The sequence below is a fragment of the Lissotriton helveticus genome, chromosome 5_1, assembly GCF_964261635.1.
Source record: "Lissotriton helveticus chromosome 5_1, aLisHel1.1, whole genome shotgun sequence".
NCBI classification, from domain to species: Eukaryota; Metazoa; Chordata; class Amphibia; order Caudata; family Salamandridae; genus Lissotriton; species Lissotriton helveticus.
In genome coordinates this window covers 2,112,762,016-2,112,789,683 of record NC_136065.1, presented here as the reverse complement: position 1 = coordinate 2,112,789,683, position 27,668 = coordinate 2,112,762,016, and the positions used below count along the sequence as shown (strand labels likewise).

Below are 27,668 nucleotides of genomic sequence, written 5' to 3'. Positions count from 1 at the left end.
GTCTCTTAAAAGCTCATCTTCTGGCAACCTTTTCGAAGTTAAAACTACTGAAAAATTGTCTTTGCTCTTACATGACACAAGAGCGACTGAACTCACTGGCGATTATGGCCACTGAATACGAAGTCTTGAAAAAGTTAGACTTCCAAGATATCCTGAAAGATTCACCACAAACAAATTGAGGAAAGTAAACATTGAAAGTTTTGTTGGTTTATTAAAATGTAAAAAAAAAACGTTAATAACAATAATTGTTTAGTTGTGAGTAAAAAAAATTGGTTTATTAAAATTGTTGGTTGGTAAAATTGAAAACACATTAGGACATAATTTTGCGAAAGGAATCGACACTGTCTGTCGTGAGCCAATCATTCGTCGAGCTGGTCTCGGTGCGAAGTTGCTGTCAGCGGCCATGTTGGGTGAGGATAAACACTGCCGCTCGGGTGTATTTCAAACGTCAGTCACGTCACAGCGCCTCCGCGCGCGGCCTAGTGAGAAGCCGGATGTCTGCCGAGCAGGGGATGCCGGCCTCGAGCCCCCGAGCCACCCCCACGCGCCGGGAGCCGGCAGTGCGGCTGCACTACCCCGTCTGCGGCCCACAGCCCCTGCGCTGGTCCGAGGACAACTGCGTGTCGGTGTGCACGAGCCGAGACGTGTCCGTGCTCGAGCAGATCTCCAACATCCACAGCAGCGCCCCTGAGCTGGTCCTGCACCGCACGGTCCTACCGGAGCCGCCTCGCGCGCCCAAGGTGAGCCCACCACGTGCCACAAAGCCGGACGCTCATTGGGCTGCGCCGAAGACGTCACCAGTCTCTGCAAATGCCTGTTTTCTATTGGTCCCCGTGACGTCTGCTTTGTAGAACTGGTTGAATTCAGGACTCAGCCGATGACGTAATCTCACATGAATAAGGCTCCTTTCTCATTGGTCCGCTGACATAATTACCTGCGATGACTGCATTTTCATTTGTAGCCACTTATGATGTCATCACCTGTTATTACAACTGATCATTATGTGTGGGCATAACCCACGAGTCCAATAGGGCCCTACTACTGACATCACCGATTGGTATGATCTCCTTGCTATTAGGCATTTCTGTCAGGGTTAGTGACAGGAATAATTTTAATGTGCCTGATGCAATCCTATTTGTTGCTACAGGTGATGTGATCACAATCTGTTGCTTTGACTTCATCACTGATTGTTCTGACAGCTTTTCCATTTGTCGCCTACTAGTGATGTCATCACACAGTGCCATGGCTGCCCTCCCAGAGGTCACTGTTGGTGCTCTCACACCCATTGTTATGTCTGCCTTACCATTATTCACTGCTATGTTATGGTATTGGTGTTCTTATAGCGTGCTAATCGCCCGTGAGGGTCTCAGAGTGGTCTATACATATATATAGCAGGAGGCCTACCTATCCTAGTTACTACATGTGCAGGCTCCAGCTGTCCAATCATTTGTCGAGGCAGTCTTGGTGCAAATAAAAGTGAAGAAGTTATTAATGCGCTCTGCTTGTTAATTGATGTGTTCCGACATCCTATCCATTCTGGAAGAGGTGTGGCGTAGTGGCCAGGGTGCCTGACTCCGGACCACAGGGTTCACGGTTTGATCACCGGCGGCACGTGAGCCCCGCACCATGTGACTGGGCAATAGCTTGCTTAATCTTCCTGAGGGCCCTCAGCGCCGGGAAACCACTTCGGAGATAGCTGTGCGCTTTGCAAATTCAAGGTTATTATTATTATTATTCTGTAGGAGAAGGCATCCATCTTCCTGTTGATTTTGGTTAGGCTAAGTTGCTTAGATGTTAGGATTTGCCTCAACTCGCTCCCCATCCCTTGTCCAGAAGCATCCGCGGTAGGCTCAGGCGCCACCGCCTCCCTTTGGCAGGTCCTGTGCGTTTTGTGGTGCTCCAATTGCATTTTAGGTTGTTTTTTGTCTGTTTTCTCCAAACTGAACAGTGTTGCAGAGATTGTAGTAACAGTAATGGCCAGGATATGTGTGCCACTGGGTACCAGGTCAAAAGATCAGACGGCCAAAGACTCTGTGAGTCACATCCAGCGCAGACTCCTTCCAGGAGAAAACGGCAGCAGACACCTCGAATCGGGTACATCCCGCAACTTTGTTATCTCAGGCAGCAATGCGTGCAGGGCAAGGGGCAATCCAGTCCTGGGCCCCACTCTTGTGTCTCAAGCAGCTGATGACTCAGTAACCCCCAAGTAGTACACAGTCACACCAAGCACTGACACATCAACCGTTCTGGTGTTACATTAATATGCATTGCAAAGTCAAATGACACCAACTAACACTGGCAATTAGTAGTCTCGTACAGAAGCTCTTGTAGTTACTGGCGCCTTCAGCACCACCTGAGATGAACACAGTCCCCGCAGTCACTGCAGGACAGGCCCAATGCAGCCCAGGACGTCAGGGAGCAGGTCAGGCATAGTCCAAGGATCACACCTCCTGCAGTGTAGGCAGGGACGGCCTTAGGCATGTGGAAGCTGTGCACCTGCACATGGCCGCCAAACGCCAGGGGCCGCCACGCCAATATATATCCTTAATATAATAATCCTCTGAGGATGGATACATATTTGCGTGGCGGCCCCAGTGGCAGGGATTTGGCAGCCTCCGGCTCTGCTCCACTTCCAAACACCATGACCCCCTTCATGAGCTCTGCCCCACCCAGACCCCCTCTTCCGGGGCCCACTACCTACACTCCTTGCCCAGGGCCACCATGAGCCTATAGCCGCCCCTGGTGAATGGCTCAGGGGACCCGCCGCAATATACTGAAAGCTCAGTCAACCTCCCAGGCTGCCGGCGCCTGGTCACCTTAGACACACCACCTAGCACCGGGAGGTCGCAGGCCGATGCAAGTCGTCCGACCCTTGCGGCCAGGTCCTCAGCAGGGCAAAGACATCAGACCAGAGGTCTCGGGCCCCCGTGGCATCGTCAACGGTTCGGAGCTGCCGCCACCATCCGTCCCCCCGCCCCCCAAGACAACAGGGTCTCCGCCAAACGCCAGTGGTGGTTCACACAAGGTAGTGTAGAGAGCCACCTGGCATCTTCCGTACTTGGTTTCACCCCAGACACCCCTCGACTGGGCTCGGTCCGAGGGTGTAAATAAAGGAGCCAGGATTGCATGCAACCACTGGCTGAAGAGAGACCAAAGTGTCTTGCGTGAGCTTCTTTTGTGCTGCGTAGTGCAGGCCTTCACTGCTGGGCCTTGTCTGCTACAGGTAGGTAGCTGCCAGGGCCAGGCCTAGTGTGCGTCACGTCCCAGTCAAGGGGTAGGGCGTACAGGCTGCCACAGACCTCCAGGAGCCTCTCCTCTGCACAATAAATGAAGCGGTGCACAGGCAGCACAGGGCAACGTTTTAGGAAGCGCTCTGCAGCCCGATGAGGCAGGATAATTCATGAGAAACATCGAAGGAGCTCGCTTAGCAGGCGGCCATCTTTGGTCCAGGCAAGCCCCGCACAATCTATATTAATGTTTCTAAAGTGGCTATGTGTCTTTGTGACTGGTTCGAAGATGGTGACAGCCTGTGTGATATAGTGCTTGTGCCTGCCGCCTGAGACAGAATAACTATCTGAGGAGAGCTCCTGCCCGTTCTTTCCTCAGGCAGAGCCCATGGGTGTGTGCACTCCTACTAATTTTAGCCCTGCTACGACTAGTAGACTGAATCGTAATGAAGATTTGGCTGTAGGAGGAGTGCTCGAGTTCCAGATGTTGGTAATTTTATTATGCACACCTATTTACGTCTTTGTACGAGACAGTTACCTGTAGTTCAGTCACATTTCATGCACGTATTATACAAGAAAACCAGCCCTGTGGTTAAAACAATCCTTTTAGTCGCCAGCTATTTTTCATACATGTAAAAGTAATATGACGGTTTCACTGCCTTAAGTTAACCCTCTACAATCGCAGGCACACCATCTGAAACTTTTTTAGTAATGCCGCGCTCCTCCTTATTTATTTTAACGCGCTGGCCTCTCTGCTCTCTCTTGTCATGAAAGAACATAATATTTTACCTTCTGACGTCACTGCCAATCAATCCCACCGTCTCTCATAACACTGTTTTTTTAAAAATATTATGTGGCAAACTACCCATGCTACATGCATGGTGATAAACGCAGCGACTGTTCGCCATCTTTTTATCTAGCACATCAGTAGCGCTCTTCATTTACTGTCCTCCATAGATGTTCCTATTTTTGATCCTATGTGTTACAATCTTCTATCCCACATCTTTTGCCTATACTACTACTACATTGTTTTTATGTAGCACCTAATACCTCTGTTTTTGTGGTTCTCAATCTATCAGCCTCAGAAGAATGAAAGACTGACTCATCTCTGCTGTGAATTGATATTGTGACCTATAGGAGATACAAGATGCCAACAATTAGAACTTTACCCACTTTGTGCTCTTGCCAGCTCAGATTACTATGTGCAGGAGGCCTTACTAACCTAATTAAAGTCTGCATTGAATTCCTAGAGGTCACCAGAGTGTGACAACACAAGCTGCCACTAGTGATTCCATTTCAGGGGGTCGCAGCTTTCCAACACATGTACAAGCATTTTGGGGTCTTTAGTAAGATCCTGGGTTAACTTTTCTCCAAAGGACTATTGATCACCGCTGCTCCGATCATGGAAGGCTCTGGCCAGGTGTTGCATGGGTTCAGCCAGCACCCTTCCTGCCTATTCTCTTTCTGCTGAGTATCTATGTTTTGTTTCTAGAACACTTCTGACCAGGTTATATTCTGTGTCGATGGTTGTAGCTCACAACTCTCCCTTTAGAACACCTTCCACAATGAAAGGGGTCCAGTGCCTGTACCCCACTATTATTATGTACGTAAGCACCATTCTTCGTCACTTAAACAGGCACACGAACCAAGACTTCACAACTCCTTGGGAAACAAGGTACTACCTGTAACTCAGGTGTGTCACTGTGAAAAACTGGACAATGCTCACACGGGCTGAGCTCCGCTGGTAAGGTTGCTCCCCAATTGCTTTCTGTCAGGTATATTTGTAACCAGCAAGTCGAACCAGACAGGATCTGTTAAGCCCTTTAATATACCGAGCCTGAGTAAATGACTACAGTTATTTTAGTTATTTATTAATTTCTGAATTTACAGCCCATGAAAAGGCAAAAGTGCATCTCTGACCCAGTATAAAATGTTTATAGGTAACTAGAATGTAAAAGCATTTGTACACACAACACTTAAAATAGAATAGGAGGGTAACGTAGTTTCGGTCTTAACTGGTAATAGTCCTAATCCCTCCCACCCAACATGCTTTTCACATACAAATAGTTTCAGGTTATACCATAAGACATTTACATGGTTAGATAAGTAATTTTGTACTGAACTTTGAATGTCACATTGGGTGCAAATAGTGTCATTAAGCGCCACCACAGGATAACTGAGCACCACCTGAGCAGCATCTCCTCAGCATCACTCAACACCAACACAGCGCCACCTCACCATTACCACAGCACCAACTCCACATCAGTGCACCAGTGCAGCACCACCTCAGCACCAGTGCAGCACCACGTAAGCAGCAACTCAGCACCACTTCAGAATTAGCACAGCACCACCTCAGCACCAGTGCAGCATCACCTCCACGCCAGCGAAGCGCCAACTTAGCATCACTCAGTACCAGCACAGCATGATCTGAGCACCACCTCCGCATCAGTGCAGCTCAACTTCCGCATCAGTGCAGCACCACCGTAGAATCAGAGCAGCACCACCTGCGGTCGCGGCTGCTACCTTCCAGCCGCAGTGGGGGGGGGGGGGGGGGTGTAAGGGGCAGGGATCGGATAAAAAAAAATCACTAGGCTGGCCGTCTGGCCGGCCGCTGCTGCCTCTCCTGTGTCCTCTTCCTTCTTGGGAGAAACAGGAAGATCCAGGGCTCCCACGCTCCCTGCAACCAATCACGACGCTGCAATGCAGTGTTGTGATTGGTCTGAGCACCGTGACACGGCGCTCAGCCAGGGACTTGAGGGGTGGGCATTTTCTCCACGCAGGCTGTAATGCCGCTTGAATGGAGAACACTGAAAGTGTGCAGGACTGTTTTGTGCGGCCCCAGACGGCGGACCGAAGAGGCACTGTGCACTTAGGAGGGTTGTACCCTCCTCCCATGCTCTTCAGCTCTGCCCCCTAGCATTAGTTATTATCATTTAATTTTTTCCTTTCTTTCCCTGCATCAATGCAGTGGGGTGACGCTCCTCCGCCTTAACCAAGGAGCCGCCACTGACCACCTCAGCATCAGCACCTCCCCGTGTTACAAAGTAGCTCTGTTGTTGGCTGGTGTGCAATGCACTTTGCCATCCCAGCACAAACGTGGAAGCTCCCACTACACACCTCTGTCTTGCACCAGTGTGTGAATACTGAGGCAGCCGCAGGGGGTGCTTCTCTGCCCTTGCGTGCACAGTGGTCTGGTATCCCAGAACTGGCTCATTACCCCCAGGTCCCTCCTGTCCTCGTCCCATTCCTCAACATAGTGGAGATCACTATCTCCGCGACAGAAAAAAAGAACAGGAGCATGCTGGGATACCGAACACACTCCCTCCTGCTGGGAGTACATAAGTGGTAGCAGCCCAGAATGCAGCCTGTTCTTTTTTTTTTTCTGTCTTCCGACAGAATGGGACGTGTTTGCTGACTTATCTGTGAAATGTCTTCCATGGATGTCTCGTCAGGCTGCTGATCTGTCCTCGACGTCCTGTTCCGCGTCTCCTGGCCTGCCGGGCTTGCTGGGAGTCGTGTTGATGGGCTCCCGGCCCTTTGCGGCTGGGGCGCCGTTCCTCAGGGTTTTTTCTGGGTTACTTCCTACGGTATGGCCGGACTGGAAGACGCGCAGGTGAGGCTGTTTTGGGGGTCCAGGGGCTGCGCTGGGCGGTGCTTCTGGTCTCCCTGCTTGGCTATTTGGAGGTGTCTGGGCAGGGGGTTGAGGGGATGGTCTCTGTGTGGTGGCGTTGGCCTGTCCCCCTGGTAAGTACTGCATTGCAGATTTCTTTCTTCCCTGTGCTGTGCTCTACTGCTGTGCTGGCCTGTAACCTTGGCTCCCTGTTTTCCACTGCTGGGGGTGTGCCGGGGCTGGCGGGTGCTGTGGGCTTCTACCCGTACCCCTGTGCACGCGTCTGCTCTCGTGGGCTTTTCGTTTTTGGGCGAGATTCGGCCTGGTTCGTTCCTCTGGCCTCTGGGCATCCAGCCTTCCTGCCCTGCTTGCTTCTGTTCTCCCTGGTCGGGCCTGGTTGCTGTCTGGTTGGGTGTCCGCCTTGGTTTGCCTGTTGCCCGGCTTCTTTTGCCTACTGCCTGTCCGCCCTGTTGGTTCCTGCCCTTTCTTGTGGGTTTGGGCCTGGTGTGTGCCTGTCTGGGTGGCTGCCTGCGGCTCCTGGTGCTGGGTGCTCCTTGCGTCCTTCCGGGTGTGCTGGCTTGGCCTGTGCTCAGGGTGCCTTGTTTCTTCCTGCCTCCCTCTGCTTGACCGGTGCTCTGGGCTTCGCTGTGTGGGTTTTCCTGGCCTGTTGCCTTTCCTCCCTGCTGGCGCCTGGTCGTGCCCGGGGGTGTCAGCTAGGCCCGCCGGTGCCCATGCGACCCCGCCTCTCCTCCCTTCCAACGAGCGTTCCTGCCCAGGTTGGTGGGCTCCTTCCCACAGCCCAGCAGGTTCCCTGTGGGTGGGGTACGTGAGGGTTGCTTGAGGGGGAGATGGACATGCGGTCCCCGATCCCGCCCCATCTCCAGGTGCGGCTCTCAAGCTTGGCCCCTGCTTGGGTGTGGCTGGGTCGCTTCTTGCGTCCTGCGTCAGGGTCCTTGGGGATTGGTTTTTCTGGGGGAGGGGGGCTGTTCTGCCCTCCCTCTATCCTGGCTAGCCTTGGTTGGCTGTTGGCTCCAGGGCTGTGCTGGAGGGTCCCCTGGTGGGTCTTTCTGGCTGGGGTTGCTGCTTGCCTCTTACCTGGTGCTGTGTTGTGTTGCACTTGGTTGGCTGGTGGGGTTTGGTTTCCTGTTGTGGTTTCCTTCTCCCCTCTGGTGTTTCTTTTTGTGGCTTGGTGCGCTTTGTCTCGCTGCCACTCCCTTTGCCGCCTGTGGTGGCTGGGTGTTGTGGGTCTTCCTTGGCTTCTACCTGGGTGGCTCCTTGGTTTCTTGGGTGCAGTGCTTCTGTGCCCCTCCCTGTCTGTGGGTTCGGGCTGCCCTGTGCCCTTTTTCCTGCTTCGTGGGTGCCGTTCCCGGTGTCCTCCACGCTGTGTGTTCTCTTGGTCTTGGCCGGTGGGTTTGTTGGTGGGGCTGCTAGTTGTGGTCTGGTGTCGGCCTTCCCTGGTGTGTGGGTCGCGTTGATGCTTCCCCGCTCCCCTCTTGTCGACTTTGTGCTGGCGGTTGGCTTTGCCTGGGCCCTGGTGCTGTGGCTTTCCCCTTGTGGGCCTGTCCTTGGGCTTGTGCGTTTCCAGCTTCTGTGCGGAATGCTTTCGGCCTGTGGTGTTTCTGGCCGTTGCTCTTGCTGGCTCTATGGGGTTCGTTCTTCCCTTTTTGGGTCTGTTTCCGCGCCCCCCGGTGGGTTGTGCGCCTCTGGTTTCTCTGGGCTCCTCTCCTTTGGTTTGGTGGTGCCTGGGGCGTTCCGGGGTGCTGTTGGGGCCTCAGCTCTGCCTCTGTTGGGTTGAAACCCTTGCGGTCCCTGTATTTTGCCTCCCTTCGCGGGGTCGCTGCCTGGGTCCTTCCCTGGCCGCTCGTTCTCTGGTGCTTTTGGGCCTCTTTTTGGGCCTCTTGGTGGCCGTTGGTTCTGGCCCTGGTGGTCTGGGTACTGGGTTCGTCCTGTGTTCTTTCCTGTGCCACTCCTATGTGCCTGGCTGGTGCGCCGGAGCCTTTGTGTTGGTTGACGGTTGTGGCTTGCCCGTCTCCCTCTCTGTCTTCCTGCTGCTTCTCCTCTCTTGGTGGCATGGCGTGGCTGGCTTTGGTGCCGTTCCATGGGTCCCTTCTAGGTTGGGGGTTTTTGGGTTTGGGTCGGTTGGCCCTTTGCCTCTCCTTCCGGGTTCTGCGGGCTGCCGAGTTGGGGGCCTCCTGGCTGGCTGGCCTGTCGGTTGTCTGGATGGCTTCGTGGGTCTTTCTGGGCCTCCTGCATTGTTGGGCTGTTGGCCTTCTTGTTGGTCCTTCCTGTTTTGCCCTTCTTTGGGTTTGCCTTGGGTGGTTTCTTGGTGTCCTCCTGACCTGTGGGTCGGCTCTTGGTTGGTAGCGGTTCCTCCTTCCCGGTTCTGCGGTTTGTTTCCCTGGTTCCGTGTTGGCCCATGGTTGTTCTCACTTGGCTGTGCCCTGGTCGTGTGTGGAGTCTGCTTCGGGTGGCGCTTGTTGCTCTCTCTGGCCTTGATTGGGCGGGTTCCTGAGTTCATGTCCCTGTGTCTCCTGTTTTTGGGGGTTTGCCTCTCGCCTGGCCGCTGGGGGGTTCAGGTGCCTTGGGTTTCTTCTCCCGGTGTGGCAGCCTTAGCTGCGGCCGTTCAGTGTCTCTGCTGGAATTGGCGGCTTGTCTTTCCTGCCTTTTGTCCTGGGCCTTCTGTGGGGTTTCTGTGCCTCTGGTTCCCTGTTGCCGCTGTTGTCTGCTGTTGGTCGGGGGGGTTGTTTTGGTTCCTTGGCCCCTTTCTTCCTGGTTGTTGCTCTGGGTAGGTGCCTGATTTCTTACCTGGTTCCTCCCTCTTTGGTCTTTACGGCTCTGCTGGTGGCTTCCCCTGGTGTGTTGGGGTTGGTCCTGTGGTTGGTCATGTCGTTTATTGTTCTCTTGCTTTGTCTGGCCTCTTCGGTCTCATCTTCTTTCCCCTTGCCTTTTGGTGTGGTCGTTTGTGGGTTGGTCCGGCTGTGGGTTGCCTTCTTCCCTGCTCTGGGGGATTCGCTCTCTGTCTTACCACTGCTGTGTTCCTTCCAGGGCCTTCGGCCGTGTCGCCATGTGCGGCCTGCTCTCGTATGCTCTCGGGCAGTGGGCCGGGTTTGCCTGTTTTGTCCCTGTGGGGCGCTGCTTGGTAGTTTCTGGGGCTGTGGACTTCTTCCTTGGTGGTTTTTCTCCCTGGTCGTTTGCCCTTCCTGGCTGGGTTGCTCCGTTGGGGCGCTTCTGCTTCTCCGGGGCTCCCTTTCCCCTGGAGATTCGGGGTGGGTCTTTATTTCTGCCCCTCCGGGTGTCCCTTGGGGCTTGGCTCTGGGTGCGGGGCTTCCTTCGGGCTTGCCTGGGGGGTTTTGTGCTTGTTGGCGGTCCTTTCTTGGTCGTCCCCTGCTTGTTTTGGGGTCTCGGCTCTGCCGGCCTGGTTGGGGGCGTGGCTGGTTGTGTGCTCCTGCCTGTGTTTTCTTGTGGGCTCCCTTCTGCTTCGGTTGAGTGCCGTTTTGCTTTTCGGTCTGGTGCCCCTGGCGTTGGTGGGTTTCCAGAATGCCGGGTTGTTTGCTTTGGTATTCTCCACTATGTTTAGGAATGGGACGAGGAGAGGAGGGACCAGAGGGACCTGGGGGTAATGTCCTTCCTATTACTTACTGGTAATCTTCATTACTGCTGGTCCCGTTGTCCTCATTCCATTTGGCGAAGAGGTGTGGCGTCACGGCTAGGGCGACTGACTCAGGAATCTGGGGATCATGGTTTAATCCCCGGCACCGGCGGCAGATTAGCCCAGCACCATGTGACTCTGGGCAATAGCTTGCTTAATCTTCCCAACGGCCCCCAGCGCCTAGAGACCCTTGCGGGTGATTGTGCGCTTTACAAATGTGGATTTATTATTATATTATTATATTCCTTGCGCCTCTCCCTCCCTCCTGGGTGGTCGGCCTTCCGGTTGTTGGCTCGGTGTTTTCATGCTGGGCTGGTACCGCTTATGTACTCCCAGCGGGAGGGAGTGGGTTAGGTATGTTTAGGAATGGGACGCGGACAACGGGACCAGGAGTAATGAAGATTACCGGTAAGTAATAGGACATCAGCCGAGCTCTCTCCCAAAGCACCTCTGTGGGAGCTGGAATCTCTGGGCTGAGGTACTGTGAGCACTCTTAATTGATGCAACATATTTGAGTAGAAATTTCCTTTAAATCTTTTTTTAGGTAATAAAGTTCAGTGGTTAACATATCTTCTGATATGTGCTTGACTTGCAGGTTCACAGTTTCAAATCCCTGGCGGAGGGGGTGGGGGGGGGGCTGTTCTGCGTTTAATCCTTCAATGGAAGATTAAAAAAAAAAACCTTGAGTTTAGTGATAGGATTTTTAATTAACTGCCTCAATGTAGTTCACTTTAAATGTTCTATTCAAATGCTGCCCTTTTCATCTTCAAATCGCAAGTGCTTGTAGAAACTTAAATGTGTAAGGTAATAAAATTAAGCCATTTAAATCCATCTCACCTTTCGGATATCTGCGGTGTATTAATAGATCCTGCGAGGAGACATTAAAAGCTGATTGAGCCGCAGAAGGCTGTGTTCTGTAGGTTCTAACACCGGCACGGTCGCTCGTGAGGTTTAGTGTCTGCTGCTGTGGTCTGTGTTTTACTTACCGGTTAGAGGCTCGGGTGGCAGGAAGGTAGCTTGGTCTGTTAGTGCTCCTGCTGCGGAAGTGTGTGTGATACAGAGGAGGTGGGAGTTCGTCTGTAGTGAAGTTTCTGCAGCAGGGAAACAGTTTCTCTGTGTTTATCTAAGGGTCACGTGTCCCTGTCGCTGTGAAATAGTTCAAGTTGTGAATATTACTAGTGTAGAAAGTTCCATCACAGTAGCGATGGACGAACTGGCACCTCCCTCCCTACGCTATTCTGTCAGAAAAAGGCCGTCGGCCCCTTGGTTCTCTGAGTCACTAAGACGCCTAAGACAGGGTTGTAGGAGGCAGGAACGACTTTGGAGGGCCACTTGGGATACACAGGAGAGGGAAACTCATAAAACTCTTCTGAGGGGTTATAAGGCTGAGGTTATGAGAGTAAAACAGGAGTATTTTTCGAATCTTACTACCGCCCTTTCCTCACCGAAAGAGTTGTTTAAGATCGTGGACTCTTTGACTACTCTGCAGACCCCGGACCCCGTCATCTGCACTCAGCAGCTCTGTGACGATATTGCCCTTTACTTCTATACAAAGATTGTCGAGATTGTCTCGGCTTTAGAGGTACAAAGGGCTTTAACACCTCTCTCCCCCTCTCAATCCATTCCCTCCTTAGTATCTACTGGGCCTTCTACTCGGGGATGTCTGTTTAGTTTTCCTCCCCTTTCCCTACAGGAACTGGATGTCCTTCTCACTAAGACTAGATCGGGGTCTCCCCTTGACCCTTGCCCTCTTATAATCCTTAAACAGTGTAAGGAAACCCTCCTGCCCCCTTTACTGGAGATTATGAACAGGGCGATGCGGGATGGCATTTTTCCCTCTCAGTGGAAGAGGGCGGTGGTCAAACCCCTTTTAAAAAAGCCTACCCTAGACCCGAAGGTTCTCAAAAACTTTCGCCCCATTTCGTTGCTCCCAGCTCCTGCAAAGATGCTGGAAACACACCTTAACCAGCATCTTGCATCTTTTCTGGAAACCTCTGGTCTTTTGGACCACTCGCAGCACGGATTTCGGAGGGGCCATAGTACGGAATCGGCCCTTACCATAGTGCTTGACAACATCCGCACTACAGTAGATAAGGGCATGGGTACCCTCCTTATCCTGTTAGATCTTACGGCTGCGTTCGATACCCTGTCTCCCTTGGTGTTAATATCTCGGCTGAGGGAGACAGGGGTGGAGGGGCCAGCTCTTAGTTTGTTGGCCTCCTTCCTTGACCAGAGGGAACAGAGAGTCAAGCTGGGGGAGTTCCTATCTCCATCCAAGCCTGTGCAGTGTGGGGTCCCACAGGGGTCGGCATTAAGTCCGACCCTGTTTAACATCTATGTGACCCCCACTTGCCAGGCTTATTAGATCGTTTGGGATGGAGGTAGTTTCCTACGCCGATGACACTCAGATACTGTTGTCTCTCGCCCAGTCTGTCAGCTCTTCTGCCTCCAATTTTAGACACTGTATGGAGGCAGTTGCTCAATGGATGATTGACAACTGATTGAGGCTGAATGGCGAGAAGACGGAGATCTTAGTGTTCGGCGGGAAGGATGACATCTGGTCTGCGGAATGGTGGCCCGCATCTCTGGGGACTTGCCCTGTTCCTACCCTCTTGGCCCGAAATCTGGGGGTCATGATTGACCCGGCCCTTGCGATGGGTCAACAAGTGAATAGGACTATTTCCACTTGTTGGGGCATTATCAAGATCCTGCGGAAGATCAAGCACTATCTGCCCCTGCAAGCTCGGAAGCAAGTTGTAGTTGCACTAGTAGCCTCTCGGCTGGATTATTGTAATGCTTTATATGCAGGAATAAATAAGTGCTTATTACAGCGATTACAAACTGTGCAGAATGCCGCGGCAAAGTTTGTCCTGGACATGCCTAAGAGGTCATCAGCCACTGCCGCTAGGAAATCTTTGCACTGGCTTCCGATTGAAGCCAGGATCTCCTTTAAGGTTCTTTGTCTGGTCTATGGTGCCTTGACCAGAAAAGAGACGGGAGGAATAAAAGATCTGTTGGTTCCAAATGTTCCTTCTAGAAACCTCCTTTCTTCTCAGAAGCTTCTTCTATCAGTCCCCCGAGTCCGTAGAGCTAAGTGGGGCGGCAGGGCTTTCTCCAGCCTTGCTCCTAGCTGGTGGAATATTTTACCCTGTGAAATTAGGTCCCTGCCATCGATGCAAGCTTTTAGAAAGGCCCTGAAGACATGGCTTTTTGCCAAAGCTTACCCCTAGTTTTTGGGATCTGCCTTTTATGATTCTTTTGATAGGCGCCTTGATGCCGTCGGGCAAAGTTGCGCGATATAAGTTTTTATTCATTTCATTCATTAGACCTACTTTACTCTACAGTTCACTAATGTCCGTCCCTGTGGGATGCATCTGCTGAGGCAGCCTTCCTGGGCGACTCATCACCCCTCCTACCTGGACACAGCCACTGCCACGCCAGATCTTGAGGCTTCGAACTGGACTTCCTGTTGGAGACTGCCTCAAGGGGCGAGGGGGTGGTTATGTGCCTGCTGTATACATCTACTTGTGATCTGCAGCCCACAAGCACAGTCCCAAAGACACTTTTCAGTGACCTAGCGTTCTGTGTGTGCTCGGCAGGCCGGAGGATGGAATCCTTCAGGGCCAGCTCCGCGCTTCACTCTCCTCTGGACGACAAAATAAGCAGGTTTGGACATGATAAAATAACCATCATTTGTCAAATGAGAATCAGATGACGCAATTTTAGACTTGCTGGTATTTTAACATGGAAGCCCCGTCTCAAGAAATAAGATTCACTGCCTGTCGACATTTGGCTGAATTCATTTTAATAAAATGAGTAAAAATGTGAACACATGCATGTAATAAATGTGGGTCTTTGAATGAAGACTTGTTGGCATAGACTTAGAGGAAGAGCTTGGGTGCACAGGACAGCCCTGGCCACATCCCTACTCCCAGGGGAGCCCAAAACACATGGCGCGGGGTGTCGGTTTACTTCTGTCTGATGATGAACGGCGTCAACTCAGACAAACGGAAAGGTCTTGGAGACAGAACCCCTCGACCTTACACCTAACACAACTTAGATCTGCTCGGCGGTCATACAAAAAACACATTTTCAGTGAAAAGGCGTTTTTTTTCTGCAGCCAACTAGATCTGGCGAAAAACAGACCAAGAGAACTCAACATTGTTAAAAGCCAAACTAACTGCACTCCCTGTCAAGAAATCGAAGCCACCCATGAGCGATGTGAAGAAATTGCCACCTTCTTCACTAATAAAGTCTCTAAAATTGATCAATCCTTAATACAAACGCTAACCCTCCTTCCCTATTAACCTGCCCCCCTTCAACCACCCTTGACCACTCAGAAAGAGTTCTTAACAAGGACAATCAGACCTGCCTCCAGCTAAAAAACAATGCGCATTGGTCCGACTTTGAGCTAATGTCGGTAAACGAGGTCTACGATATAAGGTCTAATTAAAACCTTCCTCCCACACTATGGACCCCCTCCCATACACAATTATAAAAGACCTCAATCACACCATTTCCCCTTTCTGGACAAAAATCATCAACGCCTCACTCACCTCAGGTAGTGTCCCAGAATCCTTTCAACTAGGACAAATCACACCCATTCTCAAGAAACCTGGGGCTGATCCTATTGATCTTAACAACCTCAGACCTATCTCTAACCTCCCATTCCTTGCAAAAACATTGGAGAAATGTAGTCTCCACCATCTCAATACACATTGATGAGTTCAACCTCCTCAACGCCTTTCAATCTGGATTCAGAAAAGGCTGTAGCACGGAAACAGCTATACTCAACGTCTCCGACGACATTCACAAGGCCTTAGATAAAGGCGATGCCTCTCTACTCATCCCTATTGACCTATCTGCGGCATTCGACACAGTAAACCATCCAGCTCTTCTGGAGACCCTGTCGAAGCGCTCCGGCATTAATGGCACAGTACTAAAATGGTTTACCTCCTTCCTTCTACACCGCTCGCAACAAATTAAAATCAACTCCTGTCTCTCAAAGCCAACAAAAGTCACACTTGGGGTCCCACAAGGCTCGATCCTCTCCCGTCCCTCTTCAATCTCTTCATGGAGCCCCACACAACCATCTTGAAAAAAGCTGGAGTGAATTACCACCTTTACGCGAATGACACCCAAATCTATTTCAAAATCAAGTCTCCCAGCGACATCCAACTCCTCAATACCACTCTAACCGAGATCCAAACTTGGTTCAACGTTAACCACTTAAAGCTCAACCCAGATAAAACAGAACTAATCCTAGTCTCTCCAAAAAGCAACCATCGTCCAATCCAAGAGTGGCTCAAGAATCTGGTTGCCCTAAACTGCCCCCTCACCCTATCCAACTCAGTTAAGTCTCTAGGCATCACCCTTGACAAGAACTTATCAATGGAGGCCCACATCAAAAACTCTGCAAAAAGTGCTCTTTTCTCTCTAAAACACCTCAAGAAATTGAAACCTTTTCTTCCCCATGATGACCTCAAGACAGTAGTCCAATCCCTAGTTCTCTCTAAAATCGACTACGGGAACGCCATCCTTACAGTGTCTCCAAAAGCTCACCTAGCCCCTCTAAGGGCAGTGCTGAACATGTCCACTCGACTCGTATCTGGAGTAAAAATATTTGAACACATCACTCCAGCTCTCAACTCCCTCAATTGGCTTCCCATGGAAGGGAGGTGTATCTACAAGCTGGCCTGCATCACACACAAATCCCTTCACTCTCCTGCCCCCAACTACCTGAACAACAAACTGTTAAGAGCAGGCCAATCCAGAACACTGAGAAGCTCCAACTCACTCCTTCTTATTCCTCCGAAACTGAAAAAGAAAACCACCCAATACCGATCGTTTTCTGGCAACACTCCCAGGATATGGAACGCTCTCCCGGGAGTCCTCAGATGCAACCCCCCCTTCTCCTGTTTCAAAAGGGACCTGAAACTCCATCTCCTTAACAAATACTTTCCTGACCAATGTCAACCAACCTAGACTTCAATATCCGAGTTGACTCCTCTCTCTCTTGACATTCAAGGATAGTTGGTGACCGGACTATGTTAATCACCTTTTCCTTTGTATTGTTCTCGCCCCCTCCGCTGCACTGTATATTTATTTCCCATGCTGTATTTTTTATCTTTGGTTTGCTTCCTTACTGCCGGCCTACTATGTAATGTAATGTCCTTCTGTTTTTCACAGTGTGTATGTAAAGCGCTCTGATACCTTCGGGTCAAGCTAGCGCTATATAAAACTTTAAAAATAAAAATAAATAAATAAAATTGACAGATGGCCACCTGGATCAGGGGTTCCCACCCAGGGGGCGCGAGATGGCATTTCAGGGGGTTCCACAAAGCGGGGAAGGTGTGTTCTGCATGCAGTAAAAGCGGATTTGTTTTAGTTAATTTTGTTCACCCGCAGTCCAGTATGTGGTTCAATCCCTGGTTCCAAAATAAAACGTAAACTTTTCATCTTCAAATGTGATATTACTTTTGTAGGCGGTGCGAATATTAATCAAACATTTCCTGGGGGTGTGGGCAGTTTGGGAAACCCTGACCTGGCTGATCATAGAATCCTTAAAGCCGAGAGAGGATGCGAGCACATGTTAACATTTCACTGGTTTCTCTGGGATGCTCTTTGAATGAGCCCAGAGCCAGGCCTTGGTGCTTGTAACCACACGAGCTGTGTTGTGACTGCTTCACACACCTCTTGCATCTGTGTGAAGCAGGCCTGTGGTTGCAAAAGCAGTAATTCCACCCAATGGACGAGTTTCTGGGTTTGCTGATGCCATTTTCCGGGGTACCATACCCCCACCTCTGCCCCTCAGGGCAGATGGTTTGATCCTTGGGCATACATTTATTTGAGAGCCAGTGTTGACTCGGGTGTGCACGTACAAGGGCAAGACACCAGCCCTGATTGATAGTCTGGGCGGGTGGCACTGTACCCTCTTGTATGGCACGTGCCCACCTGGAAACTCGACCAGTACGGGGGGATTGTTGCCTTCACCCTTATAGGGCTGGGCACTGGTTAGGGGACATTCCAGACAGACCTCGCCTGCAATAGTGGGTACGCGGTGGGAACAGGGACGAAAACAGCCCATTTGAAGTGGCGGAGAGGAGCAGGTCACAGCACAAGGGAGGGAAATAGTTGTCCTCTGGAGAAACAAAAGTTAAATATGCGAATACACATTGTCACATTTCTTTGTACATGGCTTCTCACCTGGTGGAACTCTGCATGCGCTTCTGAAACTCCTTGAGGGTTCCGTAAAAGTCAAGTTTGCTTCGTTCCAAACATGGGAGTCAAAAGGTTATCCATAGGGATCAGCCCAATCTTGTCCGTCCGTGATGGTACTCACACACTGTGCTTCACCTGTACCTGCATGACCTGAAATGCTGTCCTATGCACCAACATTCATTCTTTGGGACCTTTCACTGAATAGTTGTTTTATTTCAGGTTGCCATAAAAGATGAAGCAGAAGAACGAAAACCAGTGTTTGCCAGCTCCAGCGATCCAACAGTCAGCCAAGACATTATATCGGAACAAAGTTTCAACCCAGAAAAGACCCCGTTACCATCCATGCAAGGGTTCAAGTACGCCAGCTGGTCCCCGATGGGCTGCGATGCCAATGGGCGATGCCTCTTGGCCACATTGACGATGGACAACAGGCTGAGTGTTTATTCCAGCCTGGACCGGCTGCAGTGGGTGCCGCTGGTGGACCTGACCGAGCTCTATGCACAAGAGCTGCACGAAGCCAACTTCAAGCAGTGCAAGTGTCGCCTCTCCGAAGCGGAGACCCAGCGGCGGCAAAGCATGCAGACGCCAAAGTATATGGAGTGGTCGGGACTCTGCACTACCACCAAGAAAACGCACAACAACCAGATTCTCAACGTAGGCTCGATTCTCCTAGCCGTCCTCTTTGAATATGGAAACATTGCCGTCTGGGAATTTCAGCGTCCATTCAGGGGGAAAGAGTCCATCGTTTCCTGCGACACCATTGATTCGGGTGTAGCTGCCCCTAGCATCCTATCCTGGTGGGAGTACGAGCATTCAAACCGTAAAATGCGCGGGCTCATAGTGGGTAGTAACAATGGACCAATTAAGATCCTTCCCGTCAACCTGGCGCCAGTCAAGGGCTACTTCACGGTGAGGCTTCCCTTGGTCCTCTGGCAAGATGGCGACCAGATGCCAGTGCACAGCATTCAGTGCCTTTCCTTGTACCACCCACACCTGGAATCCAACTGCAGCCTGGTGGTGGCCGCACGAGGGACATCTGTCTTCTGGTGTCTGCTCCAATACAGTAAAGGTAATCTAAATATCCATAACTCCCACGTCACCGGACTCCACTCCTCACCCATAGTCTTCATGACGGTGGACAAGCAGAACGGCGTCATTTACACCTGTATGGGAGACGGGGCCGTGCTGCGGCTCAATCCTATTTTCACCGACACGGCGCTGAAATTCGAACACCAGTTGATCAATTTGAAAGACATTCTTGGCCCTGTGACCACCCACGGCATGGGGCTCAGCCCGTGCGGCGCCTACATGGCCTGCGTGACCACCGAGGGCTTGGACCGCGCACTGCCTCTGGTGAACAGAACATTCCAAGTTCAGTTTGTCACTCTAAAGACTTTTGAGGAAGCCGCTGAGCAACTTCTGGAGTCACCTGTACAGAACCTTTTCAAACAGGTGGACTTGACAGACGTCGTACGCTGCAAAATTTTAAAAGACGAACAAATCCCTCCGTTTTTACAAGAAGCTTTGGACAAAAAGATTAAGGAGGGGAGCACATACTTCTGGCGCTTGAGATTGTTTCTACTGAGGATATATTGCCAGGCGCTAAAGAAATCCTCCTCAGAGGTTCTTTGGAGGCCCTCGCACAATGAAACAAAGATCCGGGTGACTGATGCCTGTGTGTTGCAGAGGAAAGACTCTGAGGAGGAGGACAGCAAAAAGGGACCAGTGGGAGAAACGGATCTTGCGTCATTAGGCGTGGCTGAAGGACAAGCATTGATGGAGGAGAAGGTCCTAGAGCTGCAAGGGAAGATCGAAGCAGTAGAAATGCGAGTCGTCCAGGAGCACATGAAACGAGTCCTGGGAGAGGTTTACCTGCACACACAGTGCGCCGACGACACGAGCATTCCGGTGAGCGGCATCTGCGACTTCATAACGTCTGACGAGAAGTACGACGACCATGCCGCGCGGGTAAGTCTTGGCAAACATAAACTGATCATTTTCTGGTTATTTGTCTCTCCAATCATCTTTAGTGATAGCGGCACATTTAGCTCAGGATTCTGCATGCACATGAGTGGTTGCCACCAGCTCACTGGTGTAACGTTGCATCGTTTGGTCCAACTGAGACTTCTGACTTTCTTGCGCTCCGTCCCAATTCTGCCTCCGGATACCAAGACGCCACCATATGGGTTTAGCATGGAACAACTTTGTCGTTTTCATGCAATGTACCCTTCTTCCACAGTACCCAACTAGCTGTTAAAGTTGAGCTCTTTTCTCTAAAGGATACTAACCTCCCACCCAGCACACCCTTTTCTTACCAGTTGTTAGTGTAGCCGCCTTGAACTTCTTGAATATTCCTGGCTCTGTGCTATCTTTTCGACATTCCAGGCCATCACTGATGGATCTTGCAGATGGTGTGCCCTGCTTGCATACCAGGTCACAACATTAACCTGTGATTCTCACTGAACCTTGATGCAGGTTCCCAATGCTTTGTAACACTGCACCTGGGACTGGAATAGATCCTGTGAGCATAATACAAAAACACGTCAATTGATTGTGTTGGTGAAAGGGGCAGGCTGGGTAAATACCCAGACAAGCACCCTAGTCCATAGGGCTTTCGTGGGTTCAAGAAGGCTGGGTTCCAGTGGAAGCCCTACATTAGGGGTTCCAAGGCAAGTTGTGTTTCCAGGTCAGCAAAGGTCAGCGACAGGAAGTCACTGGTAGATATGATCTTGGCGAAGCTGCATGAAGCATTGGGCATGCTTTGTTTTGTCGAGTTGTGACAGCCATTTCCAAGTAATGTAAGCAGTTTCCTGTTCAACTTTGTTTGCTTCACTTGGAAAAGGGTTAATGGAGGCAGTGGGATGAACCTGTCCATCTTCAGTGTAAGCGACAATCAGGGGGTTGTACCTGAGTGTCTTCTTGCCCATACGCGACAGATCCTTAGGACAAAGCTCAGTCCCAAAGCGAGGTGATGTTGCTGGTGATGTTGCTGGAGTATCCCCTGATCTGTCGGAGACACTTTTGAAACAAAGGGAAGCTGCTGCTTAAAACCCACATTGGCCTGATCAGTAAAAGGGGCCCTTGTTCATTCAAAAATAAGTATGATTTGAAGCACACAGAAGGCGAAAAATGTCAAAGAAGCAAAATATGTGTAGTACTGGATTTCAGAATGACTTTACGTGCAAGGGGTGGCGTCAAGGTGCCAGGCATGTTTCGATTGTCGCATTGTGAACTGTAGGAGTGTTGTAGGGCAGTGTTTCCCTACTGTGGGTCGTGACCGTCTAGTGGTCAGCAACCAGTTTTTGGTGGGTCATGAAAGTCCAAGCAATAAATAAAAGAAGCTTCTAAAAACCTGTATTTATCTTGTCAGTACTGCTGTGCTCCAAAGGCAGAGGCCAAATTCTTCTGACAACCTGCTGCTTATGTTTTTTTAGCACTTGGCTTGATTTTTACAAACTTCTCTCACTTCAGTCAGAGAAACGAAAGTAAAGGGAATTCTGAGACATATTTCTGGGTTACAAGGAATGGCTGTAGGATGTCATTTTTGTCAATGTAAATACCTGTAAATGAATTGTGCACATTCAGCAGTTAGGAAAGCACAAATGAAGTAAATTTTTGGAAGGAAAGATGTTAACAGGACCAAAACAAATCAAGACACTTTCCTTGGTGGTGCACAAATGGTAAATATTCACTGAAACCCGATTTCCTCACATTCTCATTTGTGTGCAATAACATTTTATCAGTAAAACTGTGTGTCTGTGCACATTTAGCAGTCATTTCAATGGAAATGTGCTGTCTGTAATTGACAGTGCCCTGCCATTCAATGCTTTAGTTACATTACAAATCACCCGCCTCATATTCATTAACGCTAGGTGGGTCTTGAAAGTTTGTCATTCTAAAAAGTGAGTCCAAGACTTTTAGAGAGCACTGTTTTAGGGCCTTGTTTACAGTTAGATGGATGCAGGACATGGGCCAAAAAAGCAGGGATGTCCATCTGTATTGAGGGCATTGATGTCAGTGGTACTCCAAATATGGCGGATGTTGGCAGATGCCACGCTCTGCCGCACTCTTGATAAGTTCCTTTGCGGTTGATTATCATGAGTGGGCCTGCATAGTTAGTACACTAGTCTCTAAAATGTGCAACAGGTTTTTGTTCTTTAACAAAAACAATTAAAATTTATTTTTGGTTTTACAAATCCAGCTTCCGAATATTGTTAAATTTATGGCAACAAACCAGAGCATGGGGGAAATGTTAACTGTGAGCCCTACAGAACTAACCCATATTCCATTTAGTAGTGTCTCTTAGTCCTACACAAGTGAGATAATATTGGGTAAAGTTAAGTTTAGCCCGTGTGATGATTGGCAACCTCCCTCATCCTGGCTTGAGGCCCAGCTTGTCTTTTCATCACAACCTAGAAGCATATGAAGAGATCTGTGCCCTGCCTTTGCTTTCAGGGGCCTTTGCAAGGAGTTTTCTTAATGTGTTTCTTGTTTTGCAGGTTCTGATCGGATATGTGTTAATGAACAAGAAGTTCTTCCACGAGCGCTGCAGCTTGTGCAAAGAGGTCCTGCCTTTCGCTGATCGCAAACAGGCCGTCTGTTCAAATGGACACATATCACGAAGGTATGCAGCCTTTGGATCAGTGCTAAAAGGGTTCCCGGACTAGTATGGTGGGTGAATGCTAGCCAGCTGGATAACTACCGGCCAGTCTCGCTACTTCCATACTTTTCTAAAATTGCAGAGAAGGTGGTTAACATGCAACTAACCTCGTATATGAATGAGCACAACCTATTACATCCCACTCAGTCGGGTTTCTGGGCCTCTTATTCGACGGAGTCAGCTCTTCTTGTATCTACTGAAACAATACGTAGGCATGCAGACGACGGCAAGACGGTGGCGCTGATGCTGCTTGACCTCAGCGCCGCTTTCGACACCGTCAACGACTCTCTGCTCCTACGCTGCCTTAAAAAGGGAGGGCTGGACGAATGGGCCTTGGAATGGATGAGATCCTTCTTACAAGAACGGAGCTTTCAAGTGTCTCAGAGTCCGTTCTACTCGAAAAGCATCAGGCTGACTCAAGGAGTGCCCCAGGGGTCTATCCTTAGTCCCACCCTTTTTAATTTATATATGCCCCCCCCCCCCCGCAGACCTAATTGCAAAATACGACATTGTGTCTTCCACATATGACATGACACTAATTAGTGGTATCTCTATCGCAATTCCATGACAAAGCAGCCATCGATTTATCCACTTGTTTACAGGAGCTTGAGGTCTGGATGGCTAGCAATTACCTTAAATTGAATGGAAACAAGACGGAGGTTCTAATAGTGGATAGAACTCCGTCTATATGGTCCTCGAGGTGGTGGCCTCAGTCCCTGGGCTCCACCCCCGCACCCAAGGAGCAGGTTAAGAACCTGGGGAAATGGCTGGACCCAAAACTTTCCTTTGACCACCACACCAGGGTGGTTGCTGGGAAATGTTTTGGAATAATGAAGGTCCTCCGGAAGACGCTGGATGGGCTCCCTGCAGCCGCCAGAAGACGCTGGTCCATGCACTAGTGACATCGCGCCTGGACTATGGGAATGCGCTACACCTTGGGGCAAATAAGAGGTGTGTCCAAAGACTGCAATGCATTCAAAATGCAGCAGCCTGCCTTGTTCTGAGGCTACCCAGAAGAGCTCCATCCAAGAACGCTCGCGCAACGGTACACTGGCTCCCGGTTAGGGAAAGAATTGTGTTCAAAACACTATGCATTAGTCACCCCATCCTGCAGGGAAAGGGCCCTAGCTACCTGCACAATCTACTGACCCCTTATATGCTTACTAGAGCTTTGAGATCTGTAGGGACAGGAAGGGTAACACTACCAGTAATCAAAAGAGCGACATTGGGGGGGGGGGGGATCTTTCAGATGGATGACTGCCAAACATTGGAACGACTTTCCGCAGTCACTTAGGTCCGAACCATCGGAGAGGATCTTCCGAAAATGTAAAAACATGGCTCTTCCACATATAGCGTCTTGGGGCTGTTTGGTTCATCTTGGATATCTGACCAGTGATGGGTTACTTGCTGGGGACATACTTGGTAGTATATCCACGCGCTTTAGAAACTCATTTATTATTATTATTATTATTCCACAGTTCCCAAAACTACAGGTGTCCTCTTGGAAAAGGAGGCTGGAGCAGTAGGTCTCCTCTGTCAGCGCCTTTTGCAAATGTGGAACAAATTGCCAAACATCATAAAAAGCCTTTGCATCACACGTCCACACATTGAGATGATGGACGGAGTGCTGACACCTTTCAACCACACACCGGCAGTCAATGAGGTCTGGCTTTAATCCATCGTTGTTCTGCTCACTAAGTTTCCCCAGTTTAGACCCAGCCATATGTAAATCAGTCTTGACCCTGTGCCCCATGGGAGCAATCCAGACCAAACTGCCAGGCCAGGTCCTGCCTGGAGGTGATTGGAGTGGGGTGAGTTGTTGAGATGTTTCAGCACTCTGCCCATCATCATGTTGTGTTTGCGGTTGCATCACATGTCCGCAAAAAATGTAAAACAAAAACCCTGCAGCAAGATGACTTTGACTCACACTTAATCACACGCATGTGCACCGGTTCATCATAACATGGCAGACATTTTCTTTTACACAAAGTTTACCATTCCAAGATGGCAGGCACCAACTTTGGAGTGGTAATAAAAAAATAAATTTGCAAAAGGGCATCAGAAAGGAGCAGCTCCACAACAAATTGCAACTGACAGCATAGACAATCTGGACAAGGGGTTGTAAAATAAAATTAACGTCAGAGGATGAGCGCTGAGAAGCAACAGGTGTACTGAGGGAGGGGCAGGGTTTGAGGAGGGAAGCAGCACATGATGATGAGTAGGAAAATACATATACTCCCATGGAGCGTCGGAACAATCCAAAACCACTTGTTCCCCTGAGAAGTGAATGCATTATCTAGCCAAAATGATGGTAACAAGGCTCTGCTCCAGTGGAGGAACAAACACAAGAAGGGGCAAGCACATGAGATTCAGAAGAAAGTCAAGCTACAGGCAGACCCTGGGCGCCCTGTCGGTGGTCTTGTGTGAAGCCAGGCTCTGATGGCGCTTTCTAGATCTACAGAAACAGGACACAATGTGCTTCATTCCGTTGTTTTCTATGGATACACTGCGTTCTCTTGTCTGACATACCTGTTACAGCCCAAAGTGGAGCACTGTGAAGAAAGAAAGCATGGCCGGGCAGCGGCCTCATTGCCCCAATACGTGGTTGAGGATTTCCTGGATTGAGAAGTGATTGGACTGCAGGACGTAGAAATGTAATGGGAACAATGATGGCCAGACACTCGTTGAGGTCCAGGGTAGGCTACCAAACGGAGGGCGTACCAGGGCGAGAGAGAGAGGATATATATATATATATATATATATATATATATATATACACACACACACACATATCTCCTCATTCAGAGCTGCGTGATGGCTGCGTGCAGCCCAAACGCCAGGGGTGCTTGCAAAATGCCTGGGCGAGTTCAAATAAGTTCCCTCCTCCTTAGATACCGAATGAAATGGCTTCCTCGTAGCTTAAAATGTTTAGTTTATTTACTTGACGGACATACTCTAAAAGCGCCAGGCAAACTTTACCTTTCTCACGATGCCTGCGTGCAGTAAGAATTCAGATTATATCGTCATGTGTCAGAACTATAGAAGGAAAATACATGCCATTTTTATTTTCGGTGGCCATCTTTGAACATGTTCTATTAGATGAAATCTTAATATTTAAGACTGCAATGTAGTCCCATTGGACATATGCACTAAATTCCACATGTGAAACAAAACATGTGTATGTATATATATATATATATTTATATATATATATGAACAAATCCTCGCCACACGCCACAAGCGCTACCAACTTGCTGCTGGTTGAAATGACGATGAGCTGAAACCCAATCTGATGCCAAACAAATATATATATATATATATAGATATATATATATATATATATATATATATATATATATATATCTATATATATATATATATATCATCTCCTGCCCAGACTGATTACCTGAGATGGGGTAGCTAGGATAATCCAGAGGTTGGGTATAAAATGCAATTTTTGTTATGATAGCAGACACACAAAAAACCTATAATCCTCAAAGTCATGCGGCTCCTTTAGGACACGCTTGCAGAATGCCACGGTGTGGTGTTCACGGGCTTCCCACTTGTCACCTTTCACTGTGTCCCTTTGTCCTAAAGCTGTGTGAAGCATCCTTAACGATGCGTGGTAGTGCGACCTCAAACCACTCCCATGAATCATCACAGCATTTCTTTGGTTTAGACTCTCTGTAGTTTTCCTTTTTATGGAGTTATTCTTTTTTTCAGGTGCTCTTTGACCTATCAGACCTTCGAAGGCGAGATGTTCAGAAAGTGTTTGCTCCACGATAGCATTGCAAGGTGTTCCGTCCCTGAAGGTGAGCCACGAAGCGCATTCAGTTCCTGAGCATGATTCAGTTTTAACTTGTACCCTTGATTCAGTTTGTGTAAGTTGCTTTTCTTTGATGCTTTAACATTTTGTGCCACTGAATAAGAGATTGTTAATTCAGCTTGTTGTTTTTAAAGGGTAGTCCATCTTTGTGGAGTCCTGTCCTTCACAACTTCCAACAGTGCCTAATATTTCAGACTTCTGTTGCTGCTCACGGTGGCAGATTCTCTTCTCTTCTCTTTTTAGCTACCAATGCAAGCCTCACCCCCTCCTAAGCAGTGCACAGGTTCACTTTCTGTGCACCACACCTGCTCAGGTTCATGCAAAACAAAATCAGAATATACATCAGCACTGCTGCGGGACGATTGCACTGCTCCTGATATAGTGCATCTGTACGCAATATTCTCCTTATCTGTCCCAAGAGCAACTAATATTAAACATTTTATACAAAGACATAACCCACTGTAATGCACTGCTGAAATTCCAATATGCAAAAAACATAAATATTGATTGTTCCACCGAGCAACCCACCACAATTAAAGTTATGCAGTCTACCCCCTCAAATCTCACTGTGTGTCAGTAAACGCAGGTGCATGTAGACGTAATAAACCACTGGACAAACGCCAAGCTGTGAAATGGATGGGTAACTGCAGGGAATAGAAAGCATGTAGCAAAGTATGTCTTTCAAATATTTGTTTTTTCTCTTTTGTAAATCACTCCTTGTCAGATGTGACTTTTTATTGTTTCTTAATATGAACAGTTGACAGAATTTAAGGCATCACCATATGTGTGTAGATATCACTTATTTAAAAGTTGTGAAACACACACTATGTAACTACTCTGCTCATGCTTTTCAGCCCGACAGTATCACTTGGAAGGCTCATGTTTCTAACTTCTTTATCCTGCCCTCTTTCCAGATCCAGAGTGGTTGCAGAGACTGCTCCAGGACCCCTGCACCTTCTGTGATTCCCCCATCTTCTGAAGACGAGCCCCGCTTTCTTCTCTCAGTTGGGCAAACAACTTTCAGCCCAGGTGGCCAAGAGGACCATAGGACTCTAAAGAAGAACTTTACCCACCCACACCCCTGGCTGCATCATTGTCCTTAGAAGCACAGGAACATGGCGGCAGCAGAACCTACTTCTGGCTCAGGAGGAAGTTGGGAAATATCCACCACGTCTTTCAGGTCTCACACGCCTAACTCCCAGGGAGCGGCTTTGGGTTCTTGACTTAGAAACGGCTGAGCACCGCCACGGCCTCCTTACAGCAGCTGGACATCCTTGGGTCAAGGGAGCCAGCAATACAATTCTTTATGATGTGCTCTCTTCATGCCACTTTTATTGCTTGGTGAAACTACAGATGCCAGCGGAGACCGCTACGGGCAGCGATTGGGTTCAGAATTGAGCGTTACTTACGGAGTTTATTTTTATAGTTGTACCTCTACTGTGAGTTTGTAAATAAATATGTTTGTAAAACTTGAA

General features: G+C 49.4%; 1 protein-coding gene across 1 annotated transcript; it reads left to right on the top strand.

The window, feature by feature from the left end:
• Positions 1 to 448: 448 nt before the first annotated feature.
• Positions 449 to 27,668, top strand: LOC144754020 (general transcription factor 3C polypeptide 4-like). The gene is made up of 5 exons (XM_078641534.1): positions 449 to 740; positions 17,927 to 19,675; positions 22,207 to 22,331; positions 26,091 to 26,179; positions 27,108 to 27,668. Exons 1-5 carry the CDS (start codon positions 495 to 497, stop codon positions 27,170 to 27,172), a joined length of 2,274 nt encoding a protein of 757 aa, XP_078497660.1. The 5' UTR covers positions 449 to 494; the 3' UTR covers positions 27,173 to 27,668.